The sequence below is a fragment of the Mesoplodon bidens genome (assembly GCF_964165515.1).
Source record: "Mesoplodon bidens genome assembly, chromosome: 2".
NCBI classification, from domain to species: Eukaryota; Metazoa; Chordata; class Mammalia; order Artiodactyla; family Ziphiidae; genus Mesoplodon; species Mesoplodon bidens.
The window spans coordinates 60,853,169-60,872,923 of NC_138177.1; the positions used below are offsets into that span (position 1 = coordinate 60,853,169).

Sequence of the window (19,755 nt, forward strand, 5' to 3'; positions counted from 1 at the left end):
GCCACAACAGAGAGAGGCCCGCATACCACAAAAATAAATAAATAAATAAATAAAATAAAATACTAATAAAGATTTTCTTTAGACCTTAAAAAAATAACCTGAAGAATGCACTGGAGACATCAGAAAAATGACAGAATAGGAGGCCCTAGATCCTCCTTCCCCCCAAAGAGACACTGACTCAATAACAATACATAGATTAATTTCCTTTGTGAGAAATCCAAAAATCAGTTAAGAGGCTCCTGTATCCCAAGTAAGCAGCCTCTCCCTCAGGGGATAAAGAGAAGAGTTCAGTGTGCATCCAATATTCTGGTTTTTCAGGAACTGCCCGTGGGACTGGTTTCTGTTTCATCTGACTTGGAGCACTGATGGGACCTGGCATAATCTAGAAGCCTAGGTGGTGCTGAGAACAAAACAGAGCTAGGGGACTTGCAGTGGCTCCAGAGAATCGGCAGTACTGGAGACAAGCACTAGAAGGAGCAAGAGATTATGAGCTCCTGAAAAAAGAAACCTGCAAGTCTTTCTAACTGGAGATTTACTTGCACCAATCCAGAGAAGTCACATCCACAGACAATGCTGAAGAGTTCACTAAAATCTGTAGCTGGGCTGACTGGTAAAGGTCATTCCCTGCACAAAGCCAATTTCTAAAGATGGGAGAGGTGGCTGTTTTTACAAGTGTGCAGATCCCAACACAAACTTACAAGACAAATGAAGAAACAGGGAAACATGACCCAGTTAAGAGAATTAAATAATTCTCCAGAAACAGACCCTACAGACAAAGAGGTATATCAATTATCTCACAAAGAATTCAAAATAACTGTAGGATAGATGCTCAATGACCTCAGTACAATGATACTTGAACAATATGAGAATATCACCAGAGAGAGAATATATATTTTTAAATTGGAGATTAAGAATACAATAACTGAATTGAAAAATGCAACAGACAGTTTCATCAGCAGTCATGATCAAATAGAAGAAAGAATCAGCAAACTCAAAAACATGTCATTTGAAACTATCCAGGTAAAGGAGCAAAAAGAAAAAAGAATGAAAAGGAGTGAAGAAAGCCTAAGGGACATATGAGGTACCATCAAATGGACCATTAAATGCATTACAGGAGTCCCAGAAGGAGAAGAAAGGGAAAAGCAGGCAGAAAGCTTATTTGGAAAAATAATAGCTGAAAACTTCCCAAATATGGGAAAGGAAAGGGACATCCAGATTCAACTAGGATGAACCAAAAAAAAAGTCTACACTAAGACACATTATAATGAAATTGTCAAAAGTCAAACACAAACAGAGAATCTTTAAAGAAGCAAGAGAAAAGCTACTCATCACCTACAAGGGAGTCTCCGTAAGACTATCAGTGGATTTCTCAGCAGAAACATTGCAGGTCTGAAGACAGTGAAATGATATATTCAAAGTGTTTAAAGGCAAAAACTGCTAACCAAGAATAAATAATTGGCAAAACTTTCTCCTTCAAAAATAAAGGAGAAATAAAGACTTTCCCACGTAAACAAAAGCTGAGGGAGTTCATCACTACTAGACCTGCCTTACAAGAAATGCTGAAGGGAGTTCTTCAAGTTGAAACAAAAGGACACTAGACAGAAGCACAAAAAGATATTAAAAATACATAACATTGGAATACTGTAACAATGGTATGTAAGTCACTTAATTCTTGTACAGAAGTTAAAAGACAAAAGTATTTTAAAAACTAAATATAAAAACATGTTAATGGATACTCAATATAAAAAGATGTGATTATGAGACCAAGAACATAAAGTATGAGGATTTAAGTAAAAGAGTAGAGGTCTGTATGCAACTGAAGTTAAGTTATTAACATTTTAAAATAGATTGTTATAAGGTAACTACAAAGAAAATATCTATAAAAATACACAAGCGAAAATGAGAAAGAAATCAAAGCATGTTAATACAAAAACATCAATGAAACACAAAGATGACAGGAGAGGAAAAGAGGCAACAACAACAACAATGAAAAATGCAACAAGTCAAACAGAAAACAATTTAAGAAATGGCAAATCCCCATCAGTAATTACCTTAAAAAGGTAAATGGATTTAACTCAATAAAAAGATACAGAGTGGCTGAATGAATAAACAAAGATCCCATGATACGTTGTCTAAAGAGACTCAATTTAGATATTAGGACATACATAGGTTAAAGTACAAGAATGGAAGAAGATATTCAAAAATGATAAACAAAATAGAACAGGGGTAACCATACTTACATCAGACAAAATAGACTTTATATCAAAAACTGTCACAAGAGACAAAGAATGACATTATATAACGATAAGATGGTCAATTCACCAGGGAGATATAACAATTATAAATATGTATGAACTCAACAAGACAGCAATATATGAAACAAACTAACAAAACTGGAGAAGTGACAGCATTACAATAATAGGAGATTTCAAAACCCCTCTTTTAATAACAGATAGAATATCCAGACATAAGATCAATGTGGAAACAGAACTTGAACAATGCTATATACATCAAAGTGCTCTAACAGACATATACAGAACATTCCACCCAACAGCAGCAAAATAAACATTCTTCTTAAGTGCACACTCTCCAAGATAGATAACATGTTTGGCCATAAAACAAGTCTTAACAAAGTTAAGAAGACTGAAATCATACCGAGTATCTTTTTTGAACACAATGAGATAGAACTAGAAATCAATACCAGAAAGCAAAGTGGAAAATCTGCAAATATGTGCATATTACATACTACTGAACAACTAATGAATTCAAGAAGAAATCAAAAGAGAAATAAAAAAATCTTGAGACTAATGAAAACAAAAATAAAATATACCAAAACTTATGGGTTGCAGCAAAAGTGGTACTAAGATGGAAGTTTTTTGGCTGTAAATGCCTACATTAAAAAAGAGCAAAGACCTCAAATAAGCAACCTAACTTTATACATACACACTAAGCCTACAGTTAGCAGAAGGAAGAAAATAAGAAACATTAGACCAGAAACACACAAAATAGAGAATAGAAATATTCAATGAAAGTAACAGTTGGGTTGTTGAAAAGATCAACAAAATTGACAAAGCTTTAGCTAAACTAAGAAAAAAAAGGAGAGAAGACTCAAATAAAATCAGAAGTGAAAGAGGAGACATTAAAACTGATACTACAGAAATAAAAAGGATTATAAGAGATTACTATAAACAAATAACCTGCTTTTTAAAATGGCCAAAAGACTTGAATAGTTATTTCTTCAAAGAAGATATACAAATGATCACAGTTATATGAAAAGATGCTCAACATCATTAATCAACATGGGAATGCAAGTCAAAACCACATGAGACATCATGTTACACCTGATAGAATGGCCTCTATAAGACTGTGAGAATGTGGAGAAATTGGAACCCTTGTGCACTGCTGATGGGACTATAAAATGGAACAGCCACTATGGAAAACACTATGGAAGCTCCTCAAAAGATTAATTAACACAGGAGTTTGGGATTAACAGGTACAAACTACTATATGTAAAATACATAACCAACAAGGACCTACTGTATAGCACAGGGAACTACACTCAATATTTTATAATAACCTATAAGAGAAAAGAATCTGAAAAAAAATAGATTTATATGTATAACTGAATCACTTTGCTGTATACCTGAAACTAACACAACACTGTAAATCAATTAGACTTCAATTAAAAAAATTTTTTAATTAAAAAAATTAAAAATAAAACTACCCTATGATCCTGCAATCCACTTCCAGGTAGTTATCCCAAAGAATTGAAATCAGGATCTTGAAGAGATATTTGTACTCCCCTGTTCAGTGCAGTATTATTCAAAATAGCTAAGTGGTGGAAACAACCTAAATGTTCATTGATGGTTGAATGGATAAAGAAAAAAATATGGTATAAACATACAATGGAACATTATAGTCTTAAAAAAAAAGAAGGAAATCCTGTCATATGCTACAACATGGACATCATGCTAAGTGAGATGAAACAATCACGGAAAGACAAATATTGTATGCTTCCACTTATATGAGGTATCTATAAGGTGAGGTAGTCAAACTCATAGACGCAGAAAGTAGAATGGTGGTTGACAGGGGCGGGAGAGGGAAATGGGGAGTTGCTATTCAGTGGTATGGAGGTTCAGCCATGCAAGATGAAAAAGTTATAGAGATCTGCTCTACAGTAATGTGCATATAGTTTATAATGCTATACCATAACTTAAAAATTTGTTATGTAGATTTCATATTATATTTTTTAATCAAAACTTTTCAAGAATGTACTAAAAAAGCTAAGACTATTTTGAAAAACTAGTAATAATTATTAAGATATGGCTTAAGTCCAGCTTTGCCAACATAAATGGCAAAATTAATGTTTCAATGGGATGTTATAAACCCACTAAGAATAATATTTTCAAAGACTATATACTGACATGGGAAAAGTTCTCTTCATTCAGCCAGTTAACAAATACTATGTCAGACCTTGGACTGCGTGCTAAATATAAAATAATGAGCAAGGAAGATATGATACTTGCTAGTCAAGAATCTTGTAGTCAAGTGAGAACGGCAAACAAAGATTACAGTGGAGATATACTTGATACAAAGGATACAAGGAGATAACTAAGTAGGTAGCAAGGGAGTCCTACCTCTTCTATAAGAGTCAGAGAATGTTTTGTAGGAAATGTGACATTTTAAGCTCAGATATGAAAGATACATGGTAACTAGCCCAACAATGGTTATGGGTGGAGACATAAGCAAACTGAGGATCCAGCACATAGAAATGGCCAGGGAAGACAAGGGTGCATAGGGAGGGAGGACATACCAAATTTTATGTATACCAAAGACCTAAATACATCTGCACAGAGTAAGACTGGAAGAATATAAAAGAAAATATTATCAGTCCCTAACTCTGGTTGTAGAATTAGAATTCTGAGTAAATTTTCATTCTTTTCTATTTTTCTTCTTTTCTATATTACCTGAAGTAATTAATCATACATTACTGTTTACTATTTATTGATGAAAAGAGTATTATTAAAATAATACTTTACTATTTACTACATTTTGGGAAGAGGTTGTTTTTGTTTAGACAAGTCTCTTAGGACCTAGTTTATTCATTTGGAAAATAAGGCTAATAACATTTAACTTCACAAAGTTTCTGATTTGTATCATATATGATAACGTGTAGAAAAGTGATTTTGTGGTTGTTGGACCTAACTCAGTATCAGAGTCACCAGATAAAAGGTATTAAGACAGAATTGGAGAATAGTAGATCAGGAGGATGAAATGTGGGCCTGATGAAGTTGGTGTGCTAGTTACCAACATTTTGCCACCCCCCTCTTTAGTAATGATGATAGTCAATGCCAATCAAGCCCGATTTTTTTTCCTCACTGAGCTTAGACCCAATCTCAGAATCCTTCTCAGCATAACACTCCAGGAAGTCACTTGCAAAATGGCACACTACTTGAAACCTTTTGCCGTCACCAGCCTTAGAATTCCAAATATGAACACAATCAATTACATGATTTTTAAAAGGTAGCTTGGTGATTAAAATGTCCTCTTTAATTTACATTTTAACTTTTAAATGCTCTATTTTCTGTTAAAAAGTACATCTTATAGCACTTGTAGAGGTTTTGATTTAGTATTTTTGTAAGCCTGTCATTTATCTGTTATACCAGAAACAGAATAATTAGAGGACTATAGCATTTTACAAGTATATTTACAGATATTTACAAGTGGTCAAGTCAGATACATATACACCTTTTGACTGATTGTCAGTTTCTCACAAAATGGAAAAAATGAGTTTCTTACCTTTCCTCTGGAGTGTCTACATGAAATGTTCTCTCTATAACAGTGGTCCACTGGAGACATCTGATAATAAATGTGTTTGGCTTTGGTCGTTCTGTTTTCATTAACTGGCATTCTAGAAATAAAATAAAATGTCTCTTTGAATATACTTATACTTAAACCAAGAAGTAAACAGTTGAGAAGTACAGAGTTCTATTCTAAACAAACCACTGCAACATCACAGATTTCTATGGATCTCCACTCAAGGCTGTTTGTTCATAACGTAAATTCAGTATTCCTTTCCAATCCATCACCCATTCTGGTCACATGCTCTATTAACCAGCCAAATTGGACTATTAAACTTTCCTTAAATACATCTTGCTCTTTCCTCTATCTATACCTTTGATCCAGCTAATACTACCATTTGGAATGTTTTCCATTTATTTTACCCCTAACCATATGTAATCCCCAACAGCCAAAAGAATAACTGTCCTTCAAGTCCAGATCAAATTCTACTCCTTCCATGAAGCTTTTTATAACAACCTGGTCCTAGACTGACCATTCCCCAAGCTATATTCTCATAACATTCTCACTACATTCTCCACTCTACATTCTTATTATTTATTATTGTACCCCTCATTTTTCACTTAGCATAGAGTATCTTATATTACCATTAATCATTTTTAAGAAGGTATCCTTATCCCTACCTAGATTATAAGCCTTTGACAGTATGCACCCCCTAAAACTCTTAGTAATCTATAGCACCTAGAGTCAGTCAGTCAGAAGTGATAAATTCTGTCAGCAATTATCTATATCTAGGAAGACTTCAAAGAAAAGGAACATAGCATAGTGGCTAAAAGTATGGATTTCAACACTACTGTGCCTGGATTCAACTTTTTTCCTACCATTAATGATGCAAGCTTAGACAAGTCAATGAATTTCTCTGGTCTTCAAGTATTAAATGGGAAGCAGTAAGAGTACCTACATCATAAAATTGATGTAGGGATTAATAATACGTAATTGTAATACTTAGCATAGTGTGTGACACACAGTAAGTTTTCAATAAATGTTAGCTGCTATTATTAGGTGTACACCTGAGCTACACTCCAAAGGATATCTGGTATTGGACAACAAGAGAAAATAGGATAGGGCTGTCTGCTGACATTGCAGCAGACAGTGTTGTTGAGGAAATGCACTGCACTCTCTTTAGAGCCTTTTGTCTAGTTGTGGCTTCTGCCAGGCATTCTTCCCCTCACACAACCCCACAGTTAACTCCTCATCTCCTTCAAGTCTTAAGTCAATTCTAACCTTCACATTGAAGCCTACCTCAACCATGCCACTCAGTACTGAAATCTGCATCCTCTACCCAGGACTCCCCAACTCCTCTTACCTGCTTTACTGTTTATTTCCCATAGCATGTTTCCATCTTTGTACATATGAGATGACTAACTTAATATCTTTCTTATTTACTGTCTGCTTCTTCAACTAGAATATAAGCTCTACTAATATATTATTAGCACCGAGAACTAACATATAGCACTCAATAAGTATTTTCCAAGCAAGTGAATTCTGACAGTAATAATCCAACAAGAAGGTAATTTTGATGATACAGGAAAGAGGAGAAAAATTTCTGGAGCAACTTCCTTATATGGTCAAAAAGGGATAGGATTCACTGAACAAGTAAAGGGCTGGCTGTAGTCAGGAGTATAGAGAGTTTAGTGATGCAACAGGAGAGAAGATAGGGTAAAGGAGCCCAGAGCTGGTAGAAATTATTTGCTCATTGCTTCTACTTTTTCAATGAATTAGGATGTAAAGCGATCCTTAAGAATAAGGTTGGAAGAGGATGCACTGGGGCTCTGAGAAAAGAGAAAATATAAAATAGCCTTCTAGGAGCAAACAGACTAGGGAAATATCCATGACTGCTAAACAGCATTAAGGGTCCAATGGAATTTAATAATTAAGAATTTAAAGTACCACCAGGGATCATGGTTGTATATTTTTCCCCAGATAACTTCAGTTACATGGGTGCAGATGGGGAATACAAAGGACTGCATTTAAGCAAAGCTATAATTTAACTAAGTAAGTTTGAAAATGCAAGAAAGTGAAGCAGAATTCAGGATGCAAGACAAGGGACTGGTTTAGATAATCAACTAAGGAACTAAAAATGGGTAAGGAGGGAAGTGAGAACCTGGTGGTATGTAAAATAATGAAAAGGTAATAGAATCGACAGATCATAAAATCCATCGTTTCAGTTAAATACTTAACAACGATGTTACACACTTTCTGAAATATGAATGTTAAAAAAATCAAATATAGTATGCCAATTTATATTTTTTGTTTGAAATACAAAAGTTTTAAAATACCAAAGATATTATACTAATTTACACCAATAAAGAACCACATAATTTCCCCCAACTTACTCTGCCTATAAGGTAGACTCAATCTGATTCTCTTTGAAGCTCATTTTTCCTTCCTGTTTCCTTCTTTATAAAATTCCTATCAAGCTTCCAGCCAATGGTTCACTATACAGTCTTGCAGACGTTTAATTAATGTTAATTTGATGTCCTAGTTAGATGAATTACTTAAAAGTTAGGAATTATGTGTACAACTCTTCCTCACAGCACCTACAGCAGTGACAGCACATAAGGTTACATAGTAAATACCTGATGATTGAGTAATTGACCCATTGGTGTTTTTTGTTTGTTTTTGTTTTGGCCTTGCCACGTGCCTTGTGGGAACTTAGTTCCCCAATCAGGGATCATCGAACCCGTAGTCCCTGCAGTGGAAGCACAGAGCCCTAACCACTGGACAACCATGGAATTCCTGCCAATTGGCTTTTAATGTAAAGAATGGAGAACAGACACTTAAAAAGAGGGACAGTCCTGACAGAAATACTCGAGAGTGAACCATGGAGTAAAGGGACACAGGAAGAACAGAAAAGGAAAGAAAGAATGCCCACTCTAGGGTTCACCTATTTAAGTTTTACTTAAGTTTTCCATTGTGGTGATGTCAAGATAATTAAGATAATAGACTTTAGAATACCAGATTCAAATCTAGCCTCTATCACACACTATCAGCTATTATTGCCCAAGGCAAAGTACATTAAACCCCAAGATTTTCTCATCTTTAAAAGCACTATGAGGAATTAAACTTTAAAAGAAGCATATTTTCAACACTACACCTAAATGAAGTTTAAATGCTATAATCTAAAGAACTTCTTAATGGTATAAATGTCAAAGCTAGTTAAAATACTATGTATGAGATTCTAAGTGGTTATTAATTACTGCAATTTATGAAAAGGAAAATGAAAGTGATTAATTACCATTCCCAAGCAGACTACCAAAAAGTAACGTTTAGAAAAGAATTAAATATTTGTATTTATGCATATAATTGTTTTGGAATATTAAAATAATAATAAAATGACATAAGTGGTTATTCACAACATGCTTGTTTTGACTAAATATGCTAAGTATTAATGAATCAACAACATATATGAAATGCCAATTATGGGCCAAGCACCAGATTCTGGGCATAGTAAGAAAAATGAGTAAGAAACTCTACAAGCTTACAGCATATACTAAGCTCTATTTTTAATCATTCTGTGTAATTATAAAGTAATATTCTACTAATGGTATAAAGGTTTTAATTAGGTCCTCCTGAAACCTCTAGCTCAACAAAAATGTTACATGTAATTATGGACATGAAGAATAGAAATAAACCTATATGTTTACAGGTTTCAGTATGAAATACTCTGTAAATCAATCCAACTTCTAAATAATACCCATTAGATTGAAACTATAGGAGAAGTGGCTACCAAAAGTCAGTCCACAATATTCAAGTGACAGTCGAGTCAACATCAGAAGAGAATATTCTACCACAATGCCTCAGGGTTTACTGCTGTGCATAAACAGATATAATTAAAGAGCTGAATCCAAACTCAAAACAGTTGAAACTTTAAATTACCATATTAAAATAGCTGAGCCAGTAAACAGAAACACTTTGGGCTCTTTCATGGTAGCCATAACATGGAAACATGAACACATCATACAGTTCTAAAATGAAGAAAAATATGCCATGAAAGGTTTCAGAGCATGGTGAATGTCTGAAAACACTTATTTTGAAGAGAATTCTTAAAAAGGACAGGGTTAATAAATAGGCTGACCAATACTTCTTTAGAAGAATATTTTCCTTTATATTATGTAAAGATTCTTAACTCAAGGTAGGACAATTTAATTTTTTTTTTAAGTAGAAATTTTGGATAGAGATTCTAAAAAGCTATTAACCAAATGATTATCTATGACTTCTGGAACAATTTAATATGCAGGAATAAAGCAAGCATTCTTAGATAAAATGTCAGGTAGGTAGCTTTTATTATATCATACCCATGATATTTTTCTTTTTTCAAAAAATTTTTATTTTATATTGGAATACAGTTGATTAACAATGATGTGTTACTTACAGGTGTACAGCAAAGTGATTCAGTTATACACATAAGTATACATTCTTTTTCATATTATTTTCCCACTTAGATTATTACAGAATATTGAGCTGACTTCCCTGTATTATACAGTAGGTCCTTGTTGGTTATCTACTTTAAATTTAGTACTGTGCACATGTCAATCTCAAACTCCCAATCTATCCCTCCCCCCACCCCACCCATTCCGTCTGGTAACCATAAATTCATTCTCTAAGTCTGTGAGTGTTTGTTTTGTAAATAAGTTCATTTGTATCATTTTTTTCTAGATTCCGCATATCAGTGATATCAAATGATATTTGACTTTCTCAGAATGACTTACTTCACTTAGTGTGGTCACCTCCAGGTCGATCCATGTTGCTACAAATGGCATTTTTCATTCTTTTTAATGGTTGAGTAATATTCCATTGTATATATGTACCACATCTTCTTTATCCATTCATCTGTCAATGAACATTTAGGTTGCTTACACGTTTGGCTATTGTAAACAGCATTACAATGAACATTGGGGCGGATGTATCCTTTCAAACCATGGTTTTCTTTGAATATATATCCAGGAGTGGGATTGCTGGATCATATGGTAGCTCTATTCTTAGTTTTGAAAGAAACCTCCATACTGTTCTCCATAGTGCTTGTACCAATTTATGTTCCCACGAACAGTGTAGGAGGGTTCCCTTTTCTCCACACCCTCTCCAGCATCTATTGTTTGTAGACTTTTTAATGATGAACATTCTGGCTGGTGTGAGGTGGTATCTCATTGTAGTTTTGATTTGCATTTCTCTAATACTTAGTGATGTTGAGAATGTTTTCATGTGCCTCCTGGCCATCTGTATGTCTTCTTTGGAGAAATGTCTATTTAGGTGTTTGGCCAGTTTTTTGATTGGGTTGTTTATTTTTTTGATATTCAGCTGCATGTGCTGTTTGTAAATTTTGGAGATTAATCCTTTGTCAGTCACATCATTTGAAAATATTTTCTCCCATTTTGTGGGTTGTCATTTAGTTGTGTCTATGGTTGCTTTGCTGTGCAAAAGCTTTTGAGTATAATTACATTCCATTTGTTTATTTGTTTTTCTTTCCATCACTCTGGGCGAAGGATCGAAAAAGACTTTGCTATGATTTATGTCAAAGAGTGTTCTGCTTATGTTTTCTTCTAAGAGTTTTATAGTATCAGGTTTTACATTTAGGTCTTTAATCCATTTTATTTTTGTGTATGGTGTTAAAGAATGTTCTAATTTCATTTTTGTACATGTAGCTGTCCAGTTTTCCTGGCACCATTTATTAAAGAGACTATCTTTTCTCCATTGTATACTCTTGCCTCCTTTGTCATAGATTAACTGACCATAGGTGCATGCATTTATTTGTGAATTTTCTATCCTGTTCCATTGATCTATCTTTCTGTTTTTGTGCAGTAACATACTATTTTGGTGACTCTAGCTTTGTAGTATAGTCTGAACTCAGGAAGCCTGATTCCTCCAGCATCCTTTTTCTTTCTCCAGATTGCTTTGGCAGGCCTTCCCTGGTAGTCCAGTGGTTAAGACTCCATGCTCCCAATGCAGGGGACCCCGGTTGAATCCTTAGACAGGAAACTAGATCCCGCATGCCGCAACTAAAGATCCCGCATGCCGCAATGAAGATCTCACATGTGGCAATGAAAATCCCGCATGCCGTGACTAAGACCTGGCACAGCCAAAACATATTTTAAAAAATGATTGCTTTGGCTATCCAGCGTCTTTTTTGTCTCCATACAAATTTTAACACATTATTGACTGGGGGATTTTGGCAGAAACTAATGCCTGTGGCTGGCGATTTGTTATGTAAGTGAATACTTAAACACCCGCATTTGAGTAAATATCAACACCTTTTTTGCACTTAATGTATTTATTTGAAACTTTGTACATATCTAACTAAAGTATTCTAGTACTTTGTTCAAGTGTGATACGCAGTATAGCAGTCACCTCTGTGCAGAGGAACAGAACATCTATTACAAAAAAGCAGAACCTACATTTTCTGGTGGCATTTTTTAGTCCTGTGGGTATTATTTCCTCTAGAATATGTTTGTTTCTTTTACCTGATAGTCAACAAGGTGGATCTTTGTGGGCGGGCGGCTCTTTTAAAAATGCCACAAGAAGGACCAGGTGCAGTACTACCACTACATTCACCAGAATGGTCAGTTACACATTCTCTAGCTACTGCTAACAAAAAATTGCTTGTAAGTCATTTTACTCTGTGCATTAAGGCTGCAATAAATTTTAAACGCATTGAATAAACCACAATTACTCAAATAGAAACCCACTTTCTTATACCATTTTCAAGTTTTCTGGAGGATACTAAGTTTGCCAAATATTGATCAGATCAATCAACTCCTTTCATATATTTATTATACTCTAATATACAAGTGGGCTTAGTTATCTGATGACCAGTCCTCCTGTCTTCCTTTCCTGTAGATGCTATGGAGGTGTCATGAATCGTTGTCACCAGGCGGACTAACCTCTTGTCTTTCCATATAAGAATCACGTCTCCCTTCCATGTGAATGTCATTTCTCCCTTCTGTAGATTTTTAGATTTCTCCTTTAATTGGTTTGATAGACCAGGATTCTCTCTTATAGTCCCACAAACTCTGGTTTTATTTTTCAACATTTCAGATGTGGACACACTGCTGTAATAACTGTCTTGGTAAGTATGGTGCCATGAACCAAGATAAGGTTGTAGGACTGATAATATTGTTTCTTGCAATTTCTTTCCTTCACCTGTGTAAATCTCAAGTTTGCATATATATCAGTTTCACATTTGCTATCCATCCTGACCGAAATTCCATATTTTGTACATTTTCCGGGATTATAGGTTTTGAATCGGAGTCATCCTCTCCACAAGTGATGGCTCTTGTTTGGGTATACAGATGGAAAATAATCCAGAAGAGGTTTAACTTTTGAAATTCTGTCTGCAGGAAGTGGAGTTTCCAAGCTACCACTAAAGTGAATAAATATCATTATTTGTTCCAAACATCTTCTCATCATAATCTTTGGAAAAATAGGTGTTTCAAGTAAGGGATCAATCAACCAATATTCTTTCCAGTGTGACTTTATTTGTCCCATCAAAATTATTAATCCAAGAAACTTTTTCATGTCACTATTGGTTACATCAGTCCATTTTAAAGCCTTCTCATACTTCTTATGTGATTTTTCATTCTGTTCATGATACAACTTTCTTTGAGAAGCGACCAACTTGAAAAAGTCCTTACCAAAAATTAATTCTGTTATTTCACTAACACTTTGCAGGTTATTACATTCAATACTTACACCTGACACACCTGTAAAGTCTTCTAATTTCATGAAATGTTATCTTCAATCCACTTCTGTAGAAGCAAAGGAGCATTCTCCAGCACAGTGGGTTTCATTTTCACTTTCCGAATCAGAATCAATTGCGAAGGTTTTTTATCTTTTTGTTGGTCTAATATTCACAGTCTGAATCAGAACTATATTCTGAAGAACTATCATCTTCTGAGACAGTAGTATATATGACACTTGGACAATCAGAGAAATTTCGGTGCATGAAATTCACCCACAAATTCTTCTTCACTCAAAATTTCACGATGCTTCATTTTTGAAAGTTTTATGGTAATAAACTTGTGTTGATAATATACACAAGGTTAGAACAAAAACCTAACAGAGCAAAATGTAAATGCTAACAACAATCGTTAAGTTGTAAAATGAACCCTTGATCAACTTTAGGCTTCTAACAATTTTGCCCAGTGATATTAATTGTATTACTCTCTAAAAACGTATTGATACATCTCCAGTCAATAATGTTCAGGTAACAAAACATGTACTGATATGTCTCTGGTCTATGATGTGTCAAGATTTTTTTGTTCTAGTTTGGTAAAAAATGGTAGTTTGATAGGGATTGTATTGAATCTGTTGATTGCCTTGGGTACTATAGTTATTTTGACAATATTCGTTCTTCCAATCCAAGAACATGGTATATCTCTCCATCTATTTGTGTCATCTTTGATTTCTTTCATCAGCATCTTACAGTTTTCAGTGTACAGGTCTTTTGCCTCCTTCGGTAAGTTTATTCCTAGGTATTTTATTCATTTTGATGTGATGGTAAATGGGATTGTTTCATTAATTTCTCTTCCTGATCTTTCAATGTTAATGTATAGAAATGCAATAGATTTCTGTGTACAAATTTTGTATTCATTGAAGAGCTCTAGTACTTTCTGGTGGCATCTTTAGGATTCTCTATGTATAGTATCATGTCATCTGTGAAGAGTGACAGTTTTACTTCTTTTCCAATCTGGATTCTTTTTATTTCTTTTTCTTCTCTGATTGCCCTGCCTAGGACTTCCAAAACCATGTTGAATTGCGGTGGTGAAAGTGGACATCCTTGTCTTGTTCCTGATCTGTGAGGAAATGCTTTCAGTTTTTCACTGTTGAGTATGTTAGCTGTAGGTTTGTCATATAAGGTCTTTATTATGTTGAGGTACGTTCCCTCTAGGCCCACTTTCTATAGTTTTTATCATAAATGGGTGTTGAATCTTGTCAAAAGCTTTTTCTGCATCTATTGAGATGATCATATATGGTTTTTATTCTTCAACTTGTTGCTGTGGTGTATCATACTAACTGATTTGAGGACACTGAAAAATTCTTGCATCCCTTGGATAAATCCCACTTGACCATGGTGTATAACCCTTTTAATGTATTGTCAGATTTGGATTGCTAGTACTTCTGTTGAGGATTTTTGCATCTATGTTCATCAGTGATACTGGGCTGTAATTTTGTGTGCGTGTGTGTGTGGTCTCTATCTGCTTTTGATATCAGGATGATGAGTTAGAATGAGTTAGGGAGTGTTCCGTCCTCTGCAATTTTTTGGAATAGTTTCAGAAGGATACGTGTTAACTCTTCTCTAAATGTTTGATAGAATTTGCCTGTGGAGGCATCTAGTCCTGGACTTTTGCTTGTTGGGAGTTTTTAAAAGTTTCAATTTCAGTACTTGTGATTGGTCTGGTCATATTTTGTTTCTTCCTGGTTCAGTCTCAGGAGATTGTACCTTCCTAATAATTTGTCCATTTCTTCTAGGTTATCCATTTCTTTGGCATATAGTTGCTTCTAGTAGTCTCTTAAGATCCTTTGTATTTCTTTGGTGTCCGTTGTAACTTCTCCTTTTTCATTTCTAACTTTATTGATTTGAGCCCTCTCCCCTTTTTTCTTGATGAGTCTGGCTAAAGGTTTATTAACTTTGTTCACCTTTTCAAAGAACCAGCTTTTAGTTTCACGGATCTATTATTGTCTTTGTCTCTATTTCATTTATTTCTGCTCTGATCTTTATAATTTCTTTCCTTCTACTAGCTTTGGGTTTTGTTTGTTGTTCTTTCTCTAGTTGCTTTAGGCATAAGGCTAGGTTGCTTATTAGAGATTTTTCTTGTTTCCTGACTTAAGAGTGTATTGCTATAAACTTCCCTCTTAGAACTGCTTTTACTGTGTCCCATAGGTTTTGGATCGTCATGCTTTTGTTTTCATTTGTCTCTAGGTATTTTTTGATTTTCTATTTGATTTCTTCAGTGATCTATTGGTTGTTTAGTAGGATATAGTTTAGCCTCCATGTGTTTGTTATTTTACACTTTTTTTCCGTGTAGTTGATTTCTAATCTCATACCATTGTCGTCAGAAGAGATGCTTGATATAATTTCAATTTTCTTGAATTTTTCAAGGTTCGCTTTGTGCCCCAGCATGTGAATAAACCTGGAGAATATTCCATGTGCACTTGAGAAGAATGTGTAATCTGCTGTTTTTGGATAAAATGCTCTATAAGTATCAGTTACGTCCATCTGGTCTAATGTGTCATTTCAGGCCTGTATTTCCTTATTGATTTTCTGTCTGGATGATCTGTCCACTGATGAAAGTGGGGTATTAAAGCCCACCACTATTATTGTGTTACTGTCAATTTCTCCTTTTATGACTGTATTTGCCTTATATATTGAGGTGCTCCTGTGTTGGGTGCATATATACTATCAATTGTTATATCTTCTTCTTGGATTGATCCCTTGATCACTAGGTAGTGTCCTTCTTGTCTCATCTTTAAAGTCTACTTTGTCTGATATGAGTATTGCTACACCAGCTTTTTTTTGATTTCCATTTGCATGGAATATCTTTTTCCATCCTGTCACTTTGTTTGTATGTGTCCCTAGATCTGAAGTGGGTCTCTTGTAGATAGCATATATATGGGTCATGCTTTTGTATACATTCGGCCAGTCTATGTCTTTTGGTTGGAGCATTTAATCCATTTACGCTTAAGGTAATTATCAATATGTATGTTCTTAATGCCATTTCATTAACTGTTTGGTGTTTGTTTTTGTAGGTCTTTTTTTCTTCCCTTATTCTTTTGTTCTCTTCCCTTGTGAGCTGATGACTAATTTTAGTGTTGTGTTTGGATTCCTTTTTCTTTTTTGTGTGTGCATCTATTGTAGATTTTTGATTTGTGGTTATCATGAGGTTTTGAGAGAGCATTCTATATATAAACAAGATTGTTTTAAGTTGGTGGTCTTTCAACTTCAAATGCATTTCCAATCACCTGCATTTGTGCTCTCTTCTCACAATTCCTGGTTTTGATATCATATTTGTGTGTGGATAATCTCCTACCTTTACTGTGTGTTTGCATTTACCAAAGAGCTTTTCCATATGGAATTTTTTCGTCTCTAGTCTTGGCCTTTTCATTTCTGCCTAGAGAAGTTTCTTTAGCATTTGTTGCAAAGCTGATCTGGTGTTGCTGAATTATCTTAGCTTTTGCTTGTCTGTAAAGTTTTTGATTTCTCTGTTGAATCTGAATGACAGCCTTGCTGGGTAGAGTATCCTTGGTTGTAGGTTCTTCCCTTTCATCACTTTAAACATATCATGCCACTCCCTTCTGGCCTGCAGAGTTTCTGCTGAGAAATCAGCTGATAACCTTATGGGAGTTCCCTTGCATGTTATTTGTTGCTCTTCCCTTGTTGCTTTTAATATTTTTTCTTTGTATTTAATTTTTGTCAATTTGATTACTATGTGTCTTGGTGTGTTCCTCCATGGGTTTATCCTGCCTGGGACTCTCCACACTTCCTGGACTTGGGTGAGTGTTTCCTTTCCCATGTTTGGGAAGTTTTCAGCTATTATCTCTTCCAGTATTTTCTCAGGTCCTTTCTCTCTTCTTCTTCTGGGACCCCTATAATGCAAATGTTCGTGCATCTGACATTGTCCCAGCGGTCTCAGGCTGTCTTCATTTCTTTTCACTCTTTTTTCTTTATTCTGTTCTGCGGCAGTGATTTCCACCATTCTGTCTTCCAGCTCACTCATCCATTCCTCTGCCTCACTTATTCTGCTACTGTTTCCTTCTAGTGTATTTTTTTTATTTCAGATATGGTATTGTTCATCTGTTTGTTTGTTCTTTAGTTCATCTACATTTTTGTATCTTCTCAAGCCCTGCCTCCATTTTTTTCTTGAGATCTTGGATCATCTTTACTACCATTATTCCGAATTCTTTTATGGGTAGATGATATTTTTCAATAAATTTTTTGTTACACCAGTATTTAAATTAAATAGATACACTAGCTACACTCACCTGACCAAGTTAAACTCTAAGCTGAATTTCAATCATCCTATTTACTTTTAGACCACTCTGAACCACAGATGACCAGTTTCATTCAAAGCTGTAATTACTCTGTAAACCTGAAAGCCAAATAAATAGAGGAAATGCAAGATGCTAAATCAAGAAAATACATACCAAAAAAATTTTTAGACATCACCTGTTGATTTTATTTAAAAGATTAGGTTTTATTTCAAACGCTTTAACCCTTTAAGTGCTAACTATATTCTTTTAAAAATAGTTCCACTAACATCCAATGTGAAAAACAAACACATAATAATAGATTCTATTTATAATTAAATCACAAAATTAAATAATGCTCTTTGAGTTATAATGACCATAAAGAGAGTTTATTTTTAAGGCCCCAGATATAATACTATCACAGATATTCTTTAAAAGAGGGAAAAAACATTTCTTTATTTAAAGGTTTTATTATCCAGGGAGCAAAAAAGCATAGCATCCAATTAAGACTCAACACATCAATCTTAAAGAGATTTATTAATTCCACTGAGGGGATAATAGCTTAGGGGTGGCAGGTACCCTGGTAGAGAGCAAGATCAGTAGAGGATATGTGCACTGCAATCACTATGTGCCAGGCACTGCACTGATTAGAGGTTTCTAAACGTTAATTTCATGTGAAGGTCAAACCTAAGAGCTGTTACGTTATTATCCTCCACATTATAAATGAGAGAATTGACACTGAAGCTAGCTGAATAACTTGCTCACAGACACACAGCTTGTAAGTAACTGTATAAGGATTTACCCGAGGTCTGTCTGAATCCACATTCCATGCTCATCTGGAAAGAATACACTGCTAGGAAAACTGCCTTTAAAAAAAAATCAGTAGGGCTTCCCTGGTGGCGCAGTGGTTGAGAGTCCGCCTGCCGATGCAGGGGACATGGGTTCATGCCCCGGTCCAGGAGGATCCCACATGCCGCAGAGCGGCTGGGCCCATGAGCCATGGCCGCTGGGCCTGCATGTCCAGAGCCTGTGCTCCACAACGGGAGAGGCCACAACAGTGAGAGGCCCGCGTACCACAAAAAAAAAATCAGTAATCATCTGCAGATGAAAGGACTATCTGTTCCCTCCTCTGTGCCTTCCCCATAGCTTCCTGTGCTTGACTGTTCTCCCTTCTGTGACATCTTTTCTTCTACAAAGAAATCCAGGATAACTTTCATCTGATAACGATGTTTGAAGAGGGAAGTGGGCCCCAATGTGTTTGCTCCTGGCTCTGAATACACCATAGGAATGGTTAGCGATGAGGATTACCCTTCGTAGGATACTGATGCTGCCACTTTTTGTTTCTCCAAGTAGGCATGTAAGGGAAAGGTGGATTCAAATGAAGAACAGAAGAGAAAGAATGCAGCAAGGAGGGCAGCAGAGCCTCCAGATGTTTTCACTGCTGGATTTCACAAACTGCAATATCAGTAAAGCTAGTGGTAATAAAAAATTTCAATTAGTAATGATAGAAAAGTGATTCCCAAACTTGCATTGGTCCAGCTGCATGTTTCTAGTGTTTGGGTCTGAATCATTTACCTATTACCCAGAGTCAACATACCCTTCTCCATATAAGGAAATAGAAGAGAAAAAAAAAAGTTATTTTATAAAATACAAAATTCTATACAAGAGGGGAGTAAGACTGGGTCACTAACATTATTTCCACTCTAGAAGATGTTTTCACTTTGATACATATTTCTAATTCTGACATTTTAATTATCATAAACCTTACTTCTTTGGTTTTAACATGGATACTACTTGTGGATTTAAACTGTATTTGAAATCACAACATGTTAACATGAACTTCTCCTAATATGCTTTTCTTTCATGAATATGGTCACCACAGATAACACCATTTACCAAAAGTACATTTAGAGCCAACACTTTCCCCATCAACAT

The 19,755-nt window shown here is 35.1% G+C and overlaps 1 protein-coding gene across 4 annotated transcripts in view; it reads right to left on the bottom strand.

Annotated features, from left to right (window-relative positions):
* AKT3 (AKT serine/threonine kinase 3) overlaps positions 1–19,755 on the bottom strand; it is a 379,096-nt gene that overhangs the window by 199,790 nt on the left and 159,551 nt on the right. For all 4 annotated transcript variants that reach the window (XM_081216479.1, XM_081216481.1, XM_081216480.1 and 1 more), the window contains exon 3: positions 5,800–5,911. In XM_081216479.1, the coding sequence (XP_081072605.1) occupies positions 5,800–5,911 (112 nt within the window). The remainder of the gene's footprint in view (positions 1–5,799; positions 5,912–19,755) is intronic.